Below are 15,594 nucleotides of genomic sequence, written 5' to 3'. Positions count from 1 at the left end.
TCAAATCATAACATAGAACGAAAGGGCAATGTAAAGGATTTGGGTGTACTCATGTCGGAAGACCTTACCTTTATAGAACACAATAAAGTAGCCGTCACAACTGCAAGAAAAATGACAGGTTGGATAACAAGAACCTTTCACACCAGAAATGCTATACCGATGATGAAACTTTTCAAGACACTAGTGCTCTCTAGAGTGGAGTACTGCTGCACAATGACAGCCCTTTTCAAAGCTGGAGAAATTGCTGAACTGGAGAGCGTGCAGAGATCGTTTACTGCTAGAATCCACTCAGTAAAGCATCTAAACTATTGGGACCGACTAAAGAGCCTAAATCTGTATTCTCTTGAGCGCAGGCGGTAGTGAAACATAATACATATGCAAAATAGTAGAGGGGTTGGTCCCAAACCTGCACACAGAAATAACATCACATGATACCAGAAGGCATGGCAGGATGTGCAGAATACCCCATTGAAAAGCAGACGTGCAACAGGTACTCTGAGAACTCTATCAACATCAAAGGACCGAGACTGTTCAACACGCTTCCACTACACATAAGGGGCATAACTGGCCGACCCCTCACAGTGTTCAAGAGAGAACTTGACAAACACCTCCAAAGGATACCTGATCAACGAGGCTGTAAGTCATACGTCGGGTTGCGAGTAGCCGTGTCCAACAGCCTGGTTGACCAGTCCAGCAACGAGGAGGCCTGGTCGACGACCAGGCCGTGGGGTCGCTAAGCCCTGGAATCATCTCAAGGTAACCTCAAGGTAAAGGTATGGGGCATCTAATCCTGTCAATGGCAGGGCTGGTGCAGCATACACTGTAATTAAGGATAATGCTTTTCAATGCAGAAATGAAGAAAAAGTGTGTATCGAGAACTATGCCACTTCAACGCAAGCAGAGCTAACCGCCATTGTAACGAAAGATAAATAGTGCAGTGATCTGCACTGATTCAAAAGCAGCACTGCACAGCTTAAGTAAAATTCGGCCAGAAAATCTTGCGATAGTCTCTGAAATTATGAGAGCTGTGAGGGTACTAACCAACCAGGGTAGAGTCGTCAAATTTCTGTAGATCCCCTCCCATGTTGGAATATGTGGAAATGAACGAGCAGATGTGCTGGCTGCTGATGGCGTTGAAGGAGACCATATTGAATACTTCATACCCAAGACTCTTCTACAAAATAGAGGTATTGTCAGGCAACATCACCGTGACAAGCTAACCGAGGAAAGGAGGGTAGAAGAACAAATCAGTGAATCAGTACGATGGTACAACATGGTTGCAGCTGGCAATTCCAAACATTATGGCCGTAGATGAGGAGGACGCGGGAGAGAACCAGTAATAGCGAGAATCCGTCTTGGATACAAATATCCATGGAGATTTGGAATGGAAACAACAGTTGATCAGCAGAGTTGCAGAATCTGTGATGAGTGACGGACACCGCCTTGACCACTATCTATGTGAATGTGAACACCAGAGAGACATTAGAATAAAAAACTAATGTGTAGAATAATAAACCCCACATTGTTTGAGTTAGGAAAACACTATTTGTCATATATAAATGCTGTTCTTAAAAGGCTCCCCCATTTTGCACCCGCAAGATATAGTAAGTACTTAAGGGTTGACAAATGTTAATCTTCTTGTTTGAGGACTATCTTGTTTGTTTGATACAAGGGGACAGGATGAACAACCCAGCGGGTTTTCTTCCTATTGGTGGCTGTTGTAAATGCTTCTATGGCGATATGTCCACTCACTGGATGAGTGGCGCTGCCCAATACTGTCACTATGGCGGTGTGTCCACTCACAGGATGAGTGGCGCTGCCTAATACTGTCACTATGGCGGTGTGTCCACTCACTGGATAAGTGGCGCTGCCCAATACTGTCACTATAGCGGTGTGTCCACTCACAGGATGAGTGGCGCTGCCTAATACTGTCACTATGGCGGTGTGTCCACTCACTGGATAAGTGGTGCTGCCCAATACTGTCACTATAGCGGTGTGTCCACTCACAGGATGAGTGGCGCTGCCCAATACTGTCACTATGATGGTGTGTCCACTCACAGGATGAGTGGCGCTGCCCAATACTGTCACTATGGCGGTATGTCCACTCACAGGATGAGTGACACTGCCCAATACTGTCACTATAGCGGTGTGTTCACTCACAGGATGAGTGGCGCTGCCCTATACTGTCACTATGACGGTGTGTCCACTCACAGGATGAGTGGCGCTGCCCTATACTGTCACTATGATGGTGTGTCCACTCACAGGATGAGTGATGCTGCCCAATACTGTCACTATGGCGGTGTGTCCACTCACAGGATGAGTGGCGCTGCCCAATACTGTCACTATGGCGGTGTGTCCACTCACAGGATGAGTGACGCTGCCCAATACTGTCACTATGGCGGTGTGTCCACTCACAGAATGAGTGGCGCTCCCCAATACTGTCACTATGGTGGTGTATCCACTTAAAGGATGAATGACGCTGCCCAATACTGTCACTATAGCGGCGTGTTTACTCACAGGATGAGTGGCGCTGCCCTATACTGTCACTATGGCGGTGTGTCCCCTCACAGGATGAGTGGTGCTGCCCAATACTGTCACTATGGCGGTGTGTCCACTTACAGGATGAGTGGCGCTGCCCAATACTGTAACTATGGCAGTGTGTCCCCTCACAGGATGAGTGGCGCTGCCCAATACTGTAACTATGGCAGTGTGTCCCCTCACAGGATGAGTGGCGCTGCCCAATACTGTCACTATGGTGGTGTGTCCACTCACAGGATGAGTGGTGCTGCCCAATACTGTCACTATGGCGGTGTGTCCACTCACAGGATGAGTGACGCTGCTCAATACTGTCACTATGGTGGTGTGTTCACTCACAGGATGAGTGGCGCTGCCCAATACTGTAACTATGGCAGTGTGTCCCCTCACAGGATGAGTGGCGCTGCCCAATACTGTCACTATGGTGGTGTGTCCCCTCACAGGATGAGTGGCGGTGCCCTATACTGTCACTATGGCGGTGTGTCCCCTCACAGGATGAGTGACGCTGCCCAATACTGTCACTATGGTGGTGTGTCCACTCACAGGATGAGTGACGCTGCCCAATACTGTCACTATGGCGGTGTGTCCACTCACAGGATGAGTGACGCTGCCCAATACTGTCACTATGGCGGTGTGTCCACTCACAGGATGAGTGGCGCTGCCCAATACTGTCACTATGGCGGTGTGTCCACTCACAGGATGAGTGACGCTGCCCAATACTGTCACTATGGCGGTGTGTCCACTCACAGAATGAGTGGCGCTCCCCAATACTGTCACTATGGCAGTGTGTCTCCTCACAGGATGAGTGGTGCTGCCCAATACTGTCACTATGGCGGTGTGTCCACTCACAGGATGAGTGACGCTGCCCAATACTGTCACTATGGTGGTGTGTTCACTCACAGGATGAGTGGCGCTGCCCAATACTGTCACTATGGCGGTGTGTCCACTCACAGGATGAGTGGCGCTGCCCAATACTGTCACTATGGCGGTGTGTCCACTCACAGGATGAGTGGCGCTGCCCAATACTGTCACTATGGCGGTGTGTCCACTCACAGGATGAGTGGCGCTGCCCAATACTGTCACTATGGCGGTGTGTCCACTCACAGGATGAGTGGCGCTGCCCAATACTGTCACTATGGCGGTGTGTCCACTCACAGGATGAGTGGCGCTGCCCAATACTGTCACTATGGCGGTGTGTCCACTCACAGGATGAGTGACACTGCCCAATACTGTCACTATGGCGGTGTGTCCACTCACAGGATGAGTGGCGCTGCCCAATACTGTCACTATGGCGGTGTGTCCACTCACAGGATGAGTGACACTGCCCAATACTGTCACTATGGCGGTGTGTCCACTCACAGGATGAGTGACGCTGCCCAATACTGTCACTATGGCGGTGTGTCCACTCACAGGATGAGTGGCGCTGCCCAATACTGTCACTATGGCGGTGTGTCCACTCACAGGATGAGTGGCGCTGCCCAATACTGTCACTATGGCGGTGTGTCCACTCACAGGATGAGTGGCGCTGCCCAATACTGTCACTATGGCGGTGTGTCCACTCACAGGATGAGTGGCGCTGCCCAATACTGTCACTATGGTGGTGTGTCCCCTCACAGGATGAGTGGTGCTGCCCAATACTGTCACTATGGCGGTGTGTCCACTCACAGGATGAGTGGCGCTGCCCAATACTGTCACTATGGCGGTGTGTCCACTCACAGGATGAGTGGCGCTGCCCAATACTGTCACTATGGCGGTGTGTCCACTCACAGGATGAGTGGCGCTGCCCAATACTGTCACTATGGCGGTGTGTCCACTCACAGGATGAGTGGCGCTGCCCAATACTGTCACTATGGCGGTGTGTCCAGTCACAGGATGAGTGACGCTGCCCAATACTGTCACTATGGCGGTGTGTCCACTCACAGGATGAGTGACGCTGCCCAATACTGTCACTATGGCGGTGTTTTCACTCACAGGATGAGTGGCGCTGCCCAATACTGTCACTATGGCGGTGTTTTCACTCACAGGATGAGTGGCACTGCCCAATACTGTCACTATGGCGGTGTGTTCACTCACAGGATGAGTGACGCTGCCCAATACTGTCACTATGGTGGTGTGTCCACTCACAGGATGAGTGGCGCTGCCCAATACTGTCACTATGGCGGTGAGTCCACTCACAGGATGAGTGACGCTGCCCAATAAACTCACCCCTCGAGGCAAAATTAAAAAAAAAGTATGGCCTGGTCAGAGTCCAGAGTTAAGTCCAGTATGGTTTTGTCAAATCACTCAACTATATGTTTAACAGATCTAAAACCCTGTCTATGTAGGACAGAAAAAAATGTATATATGTTAGTTAGCATTGTAAATGTGTGGCCACGTCTGTGGTAGAAAATATTAAAACAAACAAAAACGTCTGCCTGCTGAACCCAGGATGACAGTAATTGGTCACTGAAGGTCAGATAGCGGCTTTGTTCTGAATCCTGAAGCAGACGACTGGTGGTCGACACCTGCCATGTTGCATAAAGTCAACAGTTTCAGACTCTTGCACTTGTCCTGCTGGACCATGTTAACAGACACCAGCCCTCGCGCTTGTCCTGCTGGACTATGTTAACAGACACCAGCCCTCGCGCTTGTCCTGCTGGACCATGTTAACAGACACCAGCCCTCGTGCTTGTCCTGCTGGACTATGTTAACAGACACCAGCCCTCGCGCTTGTCCTGCTGGACCATGTTAACAGACACCAGCCCTCGCGCTTGTCCTGCTGGACTATGTTAACAGACACCAGCCCTCGTGCTTGTCCTGCTGGACCATGTTAACAGACACCAGCCCTCGTGCTTGTCCTGCTGGACCATGTTAACAGACACCAGCCCTCGCGCTTGTCCTGCTGGACCATGTTAACAGACACCAGCCCTCGCGCTTGTCCTGCTGGACTATGTTAACAGACACCAGCCCTCGCGCTTGTCCTGCTGGACCATGTTAACAGACACCAGCCCTCGCGCTTGGCCTGCTGGACTATGTTAACAGACACCAGCCCTCGCGCTTGTCCTGCTGGACTATGTTAACAGACACCAGCCCTCGTGCTTGTCCTGCTGGACCATGTTAACAGACACCAGCCCTCGTGCTTGGCCTGCTGGACCATGTTAACAGACACCAGCCCTCGTGCTTGTCCTGCTGGACCATGTTAACAGACACCAGCCCTCGTGCTTGGCCTGCTGGACCATGTTAACAGACACCAGCCCTCGTGCTTGGCCTGCTGGACCATGTTAACAGACACCAGCCCTCGTGCTTGGCCTGCTGGACCATGTCAACAGACACCAGCCCTCGTGCTTGTCCTGCTGGACCATGTTAACAGACACCAGCCCTCGTGCTTGGCCTGCTGGACCATGTCAACAGATACCAGCCCTCGTGCTTGGCCTGCTGGACCATGTTAACAGACACCAGCCCTCGTGCTTGGCCTGCTGGACCATGTTAACAGACACCAGCCCTCGTGCTTGGCCTGCTGGACCATGTTAACAGATACCAGCCCTCGTGCTTGGCCTGCTGGACCATGTTAACAGATACCAGCCCTCGTGCTTGGCCTGCTGGACCATGTTAACAGATACCAGCCCTCGTGCTTGGCCTGCTGGACCATGTCAACAGACACCAGCCCTCGTGCTTGTCCTGCTGGACCATGTTAACAGACACCAGCCCTCGTGCTTGGCCTTCTGGACCATGTCAACAGACACCAGCCCTCGTGCTTGTCCTGCTGGACCATGTTAACAGACACCAGCCCTCGTGCTTGGCCTGCTGGACCATGTCAACAGATACCAGCCCTCGTGCTTGGCCTGCTGGACCATGTCAACAGACACCAGCCCTCGTGCTTGGCCTGCTGGACCATGTCAACAGATACCAGCCCTCGTGCTTGGCCTTCTGGACCATGTTAACAGACACCAGCCCTCGTGCTTGGCCTTCTGGACCATGTCAAAACTGTCCAGACATCATACGTGGTGTGCAGAACTCTGCCACCAGATACCAACCATCGTATTTAGCATGCAGAATCCCCTTAACTGATATTGACCATTGCACAAAGCTTGCAGAATCGCATGTACAGGTACCGACTGTCACACATGACTTGCAGAACCCTGTTGACAGATACCAACCATCGCCAAATTGAAATGGTCAGTTCTAGTCGGCAATTACACTGCTTATGTCTCACATCAGCTACTTGAGAGAGAAGAAAAATGAATGTTAGACATATATATATTAATGATTTTGGGAGGAATTAAACAGAAGCTAAATTGAAGCTGGAGGGACATGTGGATGGATGGATTACTAGATGGATAGATTGAGTAATGGATGTATAGATGGATGAATGGATAGAAAAATAGATGGATAAATAGACGGATAAATAGATGAGTAGATGGATGAAAATATGGATAGATAGATGGGTGGATTCATGGATGGTTAGATGGATGGATAGATAGAGGGACAGATGAATTGTTGAATAGATGGATTGATTCATGGATCCATCTATTCATCTATAGATAAGTAATATAGAGATGAGTAGATGAAGGGATAGATGGATTAATTAATAGATGGATAAATGAATAGATAGATTGATGGGTAGATGGATGGGTGGATAGATATATGGATAGATAGATGGGTGGACAGATGGGTGGACAGATGGATATGTTGACCAGACCACACACTAGAAGTTGAAGGGACGACGACGTTTCGGTCCGTCCTGGACCATTCTCAAGTCGATTGTGACTTGAGAATGACTTCTAGTGTGTGGTCTGGTCAACATACTTCAGCCACGTTATTGTGACTCATCGCCGACAGATGGATAGATGAATGGATGGATAGATGATGCATAGATGGATAGATTAATGGATGGATAGATGGACAAATGGATGGATGGATAGAGATCAAAAGCTAGATTGAAAGATGGGAAGCAGACAGACAGACAGACAGACAGACAGACAGACAGACAGACAGACAGACAGACAGACAGACAGACAGACAGACAGAGACATGGGCCTCTGGGAACCCCACTATACTCTGGGGACTCCAATAGTATATCTATAAAAGGGAATGTCTGTTTGCCATTTCAAAGCTGAAGGGCAGACACCAGGAGGTAAATACCCGAAACGTGGTGTGTATTAGATGCTTTACGAATAGTGTGTACTAACTGTCTGGGAAGCCAACATTCTGTTTGTAACTCTTTTTGAATGTATGTACTTTTACTTGAAAAAATATTTATTATTATTATTATTATTATTATTATTATTATTATTATTATTATTATTACTATTATTATTCAAGAGGGAATAGCTTGCAAGGATCACATTCAAACCATGACAACGATTGTCTGTCTGTCCAAAGTTGAAGGCTAGATAGTTGGGGCGAGCCTCACCCAGATTTGCAGGGGGACTCTTCCGTGGTACGGAATGGTCAGAGGCTGGTCGAGGTAGGCGTAAGTTAAATGCTTTAAGTAATATTAGTAATTATCTATGACCCCAGGCCATAGATAGTTGAATGAATGCCCCAGGCCTCACCAACGAAACTACAGCACCACAGAAAAGGATCTACTCCCCATCGTCCTATGCTTGCAATGATATCAACCTTACCTTCAAGGTCACCAATTCATCATTATCTATTTGGACCACAATCCTCTTCGTTTTTTTCCAACAAGCCCAATTCTCCAACCAGTGTCTGCTTGTACCTACAAAATTATAACTTCCAGATCTTCTACATCAAAGAATCAGGCAACATAGTTGCAGATGCACTGTCCCGTGTCCATGAAGTGGAACCTTTAACATCCAACATCCTTCCAGCATTAACATCTCAGGCAGTAGGAAGAGGCTTTAGGGAGGAACTGTCACGTAAATCCCATTCATAGCAGTGGAATTGCGCCTTCCTCTCACCTATGTCATCACACTGGAAGTCCACCTCTATGACAGCCAAGATGAGTCACTTGACCTGCCTCACACTCCACCGCCCCACACCACACAATGCCAGGTGCGGCACTCTGGCAGGCAGAGTGCCTCCGTCAACAAGCAGTTAATCTGCCCCCTTCGACCCCCTGCCATCTAAGACCCTCCATCCCCCCACAACTCCCCCTACGACACCATAACCCACAACCCCCCCCCCTCCCAGTCAGGGGCTCACCTGAGGCGTAGGCGGCGGCGAAGATGTCCGGGTGTATGGGGCTCCAGGAGACGTCGGCGAGGGTGAGGCGGCGACACTGCTGATCTGGCCGGAACCTCCAGAGCGGCAGCAGTGACCCGAGCAGCGGGTGGAACTCGTCGCTCCCGTCCTCCCAGTACCGCAAGTCTGAAACCCACACCTCTTGTTCAGGCTGCACCTGAATACTGGCCTACGCCTACACCTGCTGCTGCTACAGTGCCTGAAGACTGACCTACGCCTACACCTGCTGCTGCTACAGTGCCTGAAGACTGACCTCCCCCTACACTTACTGCTACAGTGCCTGAAGACTTACCCCCTACACTTGCTGCTACAGTGCCTGAAGACTTACCCCCTACACTTGCTGCTACAGTGCCTGAAGACTTACCCCCTACACTTGCTGCTACAGTGCCTGAAGACTTACCCCCTACACCTGCTGCTACAGTGCCTGAAGACTGACACCTACACCTAATGTTCGTACACTGTAGACAAGCCATGCCGGCTTGTATCCACCTGGTCACACCTGTTTCCAGCTGGCCACAGCTGGTCACACCTGGTCACACCTGGCCACACCTACCTTGAGCAATGTCGTCGTAAATGTTCTGAGTGACCATCCTCTCCAGGACGGTGGCCACGGTGGCCAGGCCTGGCAGGTCCAAGTGGAGGAGGAGCCGGCGACACGGCGGCTCAGGGGTCCCTATCAGCACGATGGGGTCCCTCGCCTGTACGACAATAACAACACTGGTTAATGGTCACAGTTAAACACCAGCCGTCATGTATTCTAGGAGGAGGGGAAGCTCCGTCTTCTCTCCCACACGCTCCCCCTAATCCCTGTACCATAGTCAACACTTGACCCCTAAGTTCACCCGAGCATTCAGGGACCCCTAGCAACCTCCCCTGAGGACCCCCAGACGTCCACACTGTCCCTGGGGGTGGTAAGCTCCCCTGAGGACCCCCAGACGTCCACACTGTCCCTGGGGGGGGGGGGGTGGTAAGCTACCCTGAGGACCCCCAGTGTCAGAATCGAGGCATTAGTCACTCTAAGAGGGGGCAGTCCACGTCATCACTGTCCCAGAGGGGCAGTGCACTTCATCAAGCAATGTCCTAGAAGGTGCAGTGCACGTCATCACTGTCCCAAAGGGAGTTAGTGACTGATGATGTGACTGAGGGGGATTGTGCATATCATCACTGTCCCAGAATGGGTAGTGCACTTCATCAACCACAGTCCCAGAGGGGGTAGTGCACGTCATCAACCACAGTCCCAGAGGGGGTAGTGCACGTCATCAACCACAGTCCCAGAGGGGGTAGTGCACGTCATCAACCACAGTCCCAGAGGGGGTAGTGCACGTCATCAATCACAGTCCCAGAGGGGGTAGTGCACGTCATCAATCACAGTCCCAGAGGGGGTAGTGCACGTCATCAATCACAGTCCCAGAGGGGGTAGTGCACGTCATCAATCACAGTCCCAGAGGGGGTAGTGCACGTCATCAATCACTGTCTCACTGTGGTAAAGGTATTGCAAGTTCTGTCGACCGGGATGAATAACTTCATACAATAACATACCTGCCGCAGTGGCCAGTAGGCCTACGCATATTGATAATATTTGAACATGAATCTCTGTGTATTGATTAACTGCTCTTGAGAGTCACTTTAGTTTCAAGAGCAGAGATACACTGTTGGTGTTGGAGACGCTGAGTTAGTAATTACCTAAGTGTAGTTACAGGATGAGAGCTACGCTCGTGGAGTCCCGTCTGCCCAGCACTCTGTCATATAACGCTTTGAAACTACTGGCGGTTTTGGCCTCCACCACCTTCTCACTTAACTTGTTCCAACCGTCTACCACTCTGTTTGCGAAGTCCACATCCCACTTGGGACTGATAATGTGGGCCAGAAGGCTCTTGGCGAGCCCGCCCGAGTCCCCGGCTTCTGGTACTACTAGATAGTCAACTGCCTTATACTTGTTCTGTACTGTTTGTGTGTGATGGCTCACATCACCACTCCCACCCGCCTGGTGATTTACTCGACGCGTTCGAGCCCCAGTTGGGTGAACTGAACACATCTCCTCCCTCTACGGGACGATATGAGTCCCCCCCTCAGGAAGTAATATTTAAGTTTCTCTAAGATCACTAGAATTGGCACAAATAAATAATTTAACTGCGATTAACAGATCACTGTTCAGAGGGAGTTGTGGTCAATGTGCACGCCCGGGGGGAAATATTTCCTCCTGTAGGTCATGTCATACATAACCCTGAGGTAGGTGGCCAGACCCCTGGTAACCCCCCGGGCGTCGCCCCCAGCCATCCCCCCCCCCATCAGGGACAGAAGATAACAATGTTAACCCAGAGAGCAGCGTTAACCCTTACTCCTGGAGACTGCTGGGCTAGGACACCTGAGGAGCCCAGCCACTGACCTCTCAAGTCGACGCATCTAACAACCGCCAGTTGACCGAAGCCTCCTGACTCAAGCAGCCAACCTTGATGCTTTCTCTATACCACACTACATACAGTGAGGTGGCGCTATAGAGAAGGCGCCACATGCTTCTAAATCTTATATTACTCACTAACAGTTTCACTCTCTAAGGCGTAGTGGTAAGACACTCGCCTGGCGTTCCGCGAGCGCTTTGTCCTGGGTTCGTATCCTGGCCGGGAAGGATTTACTGGGCGCAAATCCTTAACTGTAGCCTCTGTTTAACTCAACAGTAAAATGGGTACTTGGTTGTAAAAACTATTCTTCGCGGGGGTCGTATTCCAGGGACCTTTGGATTAAGGACTTGCCCGTAACGCTAAGTGTACTAGTGGCTCTACAAGAATGTAACAACTTTTGTATATAAAACGGGACATAATACTAACAAAGGAAGCGTGTAGGTTGTAATATACGGCAGAAGGGGGCAGCGTACCACTGTGGTGGTGGTGGTGGGGCGGTCTCTGGTGTCCTGCCTGTGGTGGCGACGCTCCTCGTCACGGTCCTCCAGGTAGGCACAGGTGATGCTGTTGAAGCCCGCGGTGTCTGAGAACCTGGTGCCTGGTGGCGGCTCCGTCTGCACACCCACGCTCTGCAACACCCACCCATACTCTCGGTACTAGTACTGGTACTGTGCAACACCCACCCACACCCTCAGTACTAGTACTGGTACTGTGCAACACCCACCCACACCCTCAGTACTAGTACTGGTACTGTGCAACACCCACCCACACCCTCAGTACTAGTACTGGTACTGTGCAACACCCACCCACACCCTCAGTACTAGTACTGGTACTGTGCAACACCCACCCACACCCTCAGTACTAGTACTGGTACTGTGCAACACCCACCCACACCCTCAGTACTAGTACTGGTACTGTGCAACACCCACCCACACCCTCAGTACTAGTACTGGTACTGTGCAACACCCACCCACACCCTTAGTGCTAATACTGGTACTGTGCAACACCCACCCACACCCTCAGTACTAGTACTGGTACTGTGCAACACCCACCCACACCCTCAGTACTAGTACTGGTACTGTGCAACACCCACCCACACCCTCAGTACTAGTACTGGTACTGTGCAACACCCACCCACACCCTTAGTGCTAATACTTGCACTGTGCAAATTGATAATTTGATAATACATAGAAATAGCAAAAATATAACTTAGAATATGTGAAATGGGGTCCAGTGCATTAGAAGTTAGATCAAGGCAAGTTTGGTTGATGTCAAATAACGTCACATTTCTAAGAATATGGTTGAAAACAAATGAGCTCTGACACTGGTATTGGAAGTTCGGTCATTGATGATTAGGTTAGGTTAATGTCCAATAACGGGTATATTGGATGTATGCCGAGGAAAATGGCTGTGAGATGTAATTTCTATGATTTATACCTTAAAAATGGTGTGATTTTGTGCAATATACAGATGTGGATGGGATTAGATATCTTAGAAGATTTGGAACTAAATAAATAGGTAGTATTAGGAGGGGTGTGTAGAATGTTATTTGAAGAAAATGTATGTAAATAAAATTTTCTTTTATTTTTAACCGAAAATGAGGTGTGATTGTGCTTTAATTAGGTATTTGAGATTGTAGAACTCTTAAGTGGAGTTGAGGTAAGGTAAGGGTGTAAGCTGGGAAGTAAGGAAATGAGTGTAAATTATTGAAATAATGTTCGTTTTCTAAGTAAATGAGATCGTGGATGAATGGACGGGTGAGGATAGAATAGGTGAGAGGTGTAGGAGAATAAATTGTGGTAAGGTATAATTGGGTAGGCAAAATTAGGTTAAATTTTGTTGGAATGCAATAAATTTAGTTAACTTTGGATTGGATATAATGGGATAACACAGATTATGTTTGGTTAGGCTTGGTAAAGATAGGCCAGAATAGTTTATCATGGAGTAGGTTAGGATACATAGATTAGGTCAAGTCCAGGCATGATAGGTCATATTTTACCAAATTTAGTTAAATTCATCTTTGGTTGTGATATAGTTAGGATAAATTTCGATAGAATAGGTTAAATTTAGATAAGTTACGGTAACTATATCTTGGATAAAATATCACAGGTTAGGTTAGGCTAACAAAGATTAGATAATAATCTATAATTAGATAATTATTTAATACATAAAATTATAAATTTAAACATGGACAAATACTGGCTGGGAGAGAGAGAGATGTGGGACAGCTTACCAGATTACTCACTACGCATATTTTGAACACACATATGAAGAAGTTTCGGTGGATATAAATAGACGCTGCTGTATATGGGCAAACAGGCCCTAAATCTTAGTGAAGAAATGATAAGGATCACTTGATTGCATGAAGCATAGACTGTGCATATATTTGGGAGAATTTGGGCGGAAATGAAAAGGAGCTGCTTTGTATAGGTCAATAGAATTGCTTCAATTTCTTTAATTCATGTGTTCAATGAGCAATCTTTGATTTGCCTTTTAAAATATTTGGTATAAATAACTTATATTTAGACACTGAAATCTAGACACTGAATAATGTTTCGTATAAACATACAATCCTTGTCTAGAGACCAAAACATTCTTGGTATAAATAAGTAATCTTTGAATAGACACAGAAAAATGTATAACAGAAGAATGTCGAGGGTGAAACTATTGAAAATAGTGGACCTACGACCGTCAATTGGAAAAAGTAATAGGGTCTGTCATAGGTCACGTTTACACTACTTCCACGATGATCTGAGCTTTCAAGAGAGGCAGGAGTCTTGAGCCTTCTGAATCACTCTCTGCCTCAAGTATTCACCTAGTTCACCTAGTTGTGTTTGTGGGGATTGAGCTTTGCTCTCTCGGCCCGCCTCTCAACTGTCAATCAACTGTTACTAACTTTTTTTTTCCCCCACACCACACACCCCCCCCCCCCCCAGGAAGCAGCCCGTGACAGCTGACTAACTTCCAGGTACCTGTTTACTGCTAGGTAACAGGGGCATTCTGGGTGAAAGAAACTTTGCCCATTTGTTTCTGCCTAGTGCGGGAATCGAACCCGCGCCACAGAATTAGGAGTCCTGCGCATTATCCACCAGGTTACCAGGCCACTACCATGAAGTGTGTCACATCAGATGTCCACGAGTGTCTCAGCTTGTGAGGCAGGAGACCCGAGTCTGCAGCACATGTCCACGAGTGTCTCAGCTTGTGAGGCAGGAGACCCGAGCCTGCAGCACCACACACCACAAAATTCCCTACAGCACTAATATAAAACAATAAAACATTTGAATCAAATATTCAAACCAAAATAAAAAAAAAATTGTGGTCAGGGTCAGCATTACATGCTGACCCTGACCACAAGGTCAGCATTACATGCTGACCCTGACCACAAGGTCAGCATTACATGCTGACCTTCTCTGACTGGTAGTGAAGGCCAGCATATCTATCATTTATGTAAATGCTCAAGTAGTTGTCCACTTTGGACACTCCACCCTAATTATTTCAACATAAAAGGAACAAGATTACTATTATTTGAGAACTGATGCACTCTTAGGCAGCATAGGTCTGCCTTACTGTAACAAGAATGTCGGAACAACCAATCATAAGGAAGCTTCAGTCCAAGCACAGTGTTGGTGTGCCCTGGCAGGTGTGGTACACTCCACACTACCCCACCACATGTGTGTGTAAGCCAGGGACATAACGTTCTCAATTCCTTCCTTGTCCTCGACACAATAATGGTGGCATATGAAGGTTGACGTCTAAATACAATTTCCCCCCATGTTCGGCGTCACATTCGACACCACTTCCTCTCCCTGAGTGCCTATGTAAGCACCTGCTCTCAAGGACACTTCACTACACTGTTGTACAGTTCTTTTCTGTTCTTCATACATGAAATAGTTTTTCTAGACTTGTGTTACAGCATCAAGATGAGCCACTGAGTGTTGCGATATCCTCATAATGCATCAAGCAAAGCCAAATAAATTACATAAGTTATGTAAATTTTTACTCCACTTGAGATTAGAAAAAAAAATCAAGTCTAGTCAGGTCAAAGTGTTTGAATAATTTGACAGAAGGTCCACAGACCGTTGACACTGACAATCGTCATTAATGTGACAGGAACAGCGGGTGTCAGTGTCCAAGACTGCATGTTGCCTGAGGTTACCTTGACTATGAGTCTAGTGGTCTGGGAGACGCGCTCGCTGAAGCTGAAGGGGTTGGGCTGGGAGTCTATCCTGGCAAGCTCCTCCTTGGACACCACACCTCCGTACAGCTCCTCCAGCTCCAGGCGGGAGTCCTGCATCACGTCCTCCAGCTCTGGGTCTGTAGGGTGAAGGCCAGGGTGTAGCTAGGTCAGTGTGGGAAGTTTCCAGGGGCAGTTGGTGAGGGTGTAGGTCACGGTGGCAAGTCTGCAGGGTGTAGGTCATGGTGGCAAGTCTGCAGGGTGTAGGTCATGGTGGCAAGTCTGCAGGGTGTAGGTCAC

At 48.6% G+C, this 15,594-nt stretch overlaps 1 protein-coding gene across 1 annotated transcript in view; it reads right to left on the bottom strand.

Annotated features, from left to right (window-relative positions):
- LOC123771540 (dynein axonemal intermediate chain 1) overlaps positions 1-15,594 on the bottom strand; it is a 312,924-nt gene that overhangs the window by 94,558 nt on the left and 202,772 nt on the right. The window contains exons 6-9 of the mRNA XM_069313626.1: positions 15,277-15,434; positions 11,594-11,749; positions 9,275-9,419; positions 8,683-8,847 (exon numbers count right to left, since the gene is read on the bottom strand). Of these exons, the coding sequence (XP_069169727.1) occupies positions 8,683-8,847; positions 9,275-9,419; positions 11,594-11,749; positions 15,277-15,434 (624 nt within the window). The remainder of the gene's footprint in view (positions 1-8,682; positions 8,848-9,274; positions 9,420-11,593; positions 11,750-15,276; positions 15,435-15,594) is intronic.

This window comes from Procambarus clarkii, chromosome 76, assembly GCF_040958095.1.
Source record: "Procambarus clarkii isolate CNS0578487 chromosome 76, FALCON_Pclarkii_2.0, whole genome shotgun sequence".
NCBI lineage: Eukaryota > Metazoa > Arthropoda > Malacostraca > Decapoda > Cambaridae > Procambarus > Procambarus clarkii.
The sequence above is the reverse complement of the archived record's forward strand: the minus strand, read 5'-3'. Positions and strand labels throughout refer to the sequence as shown.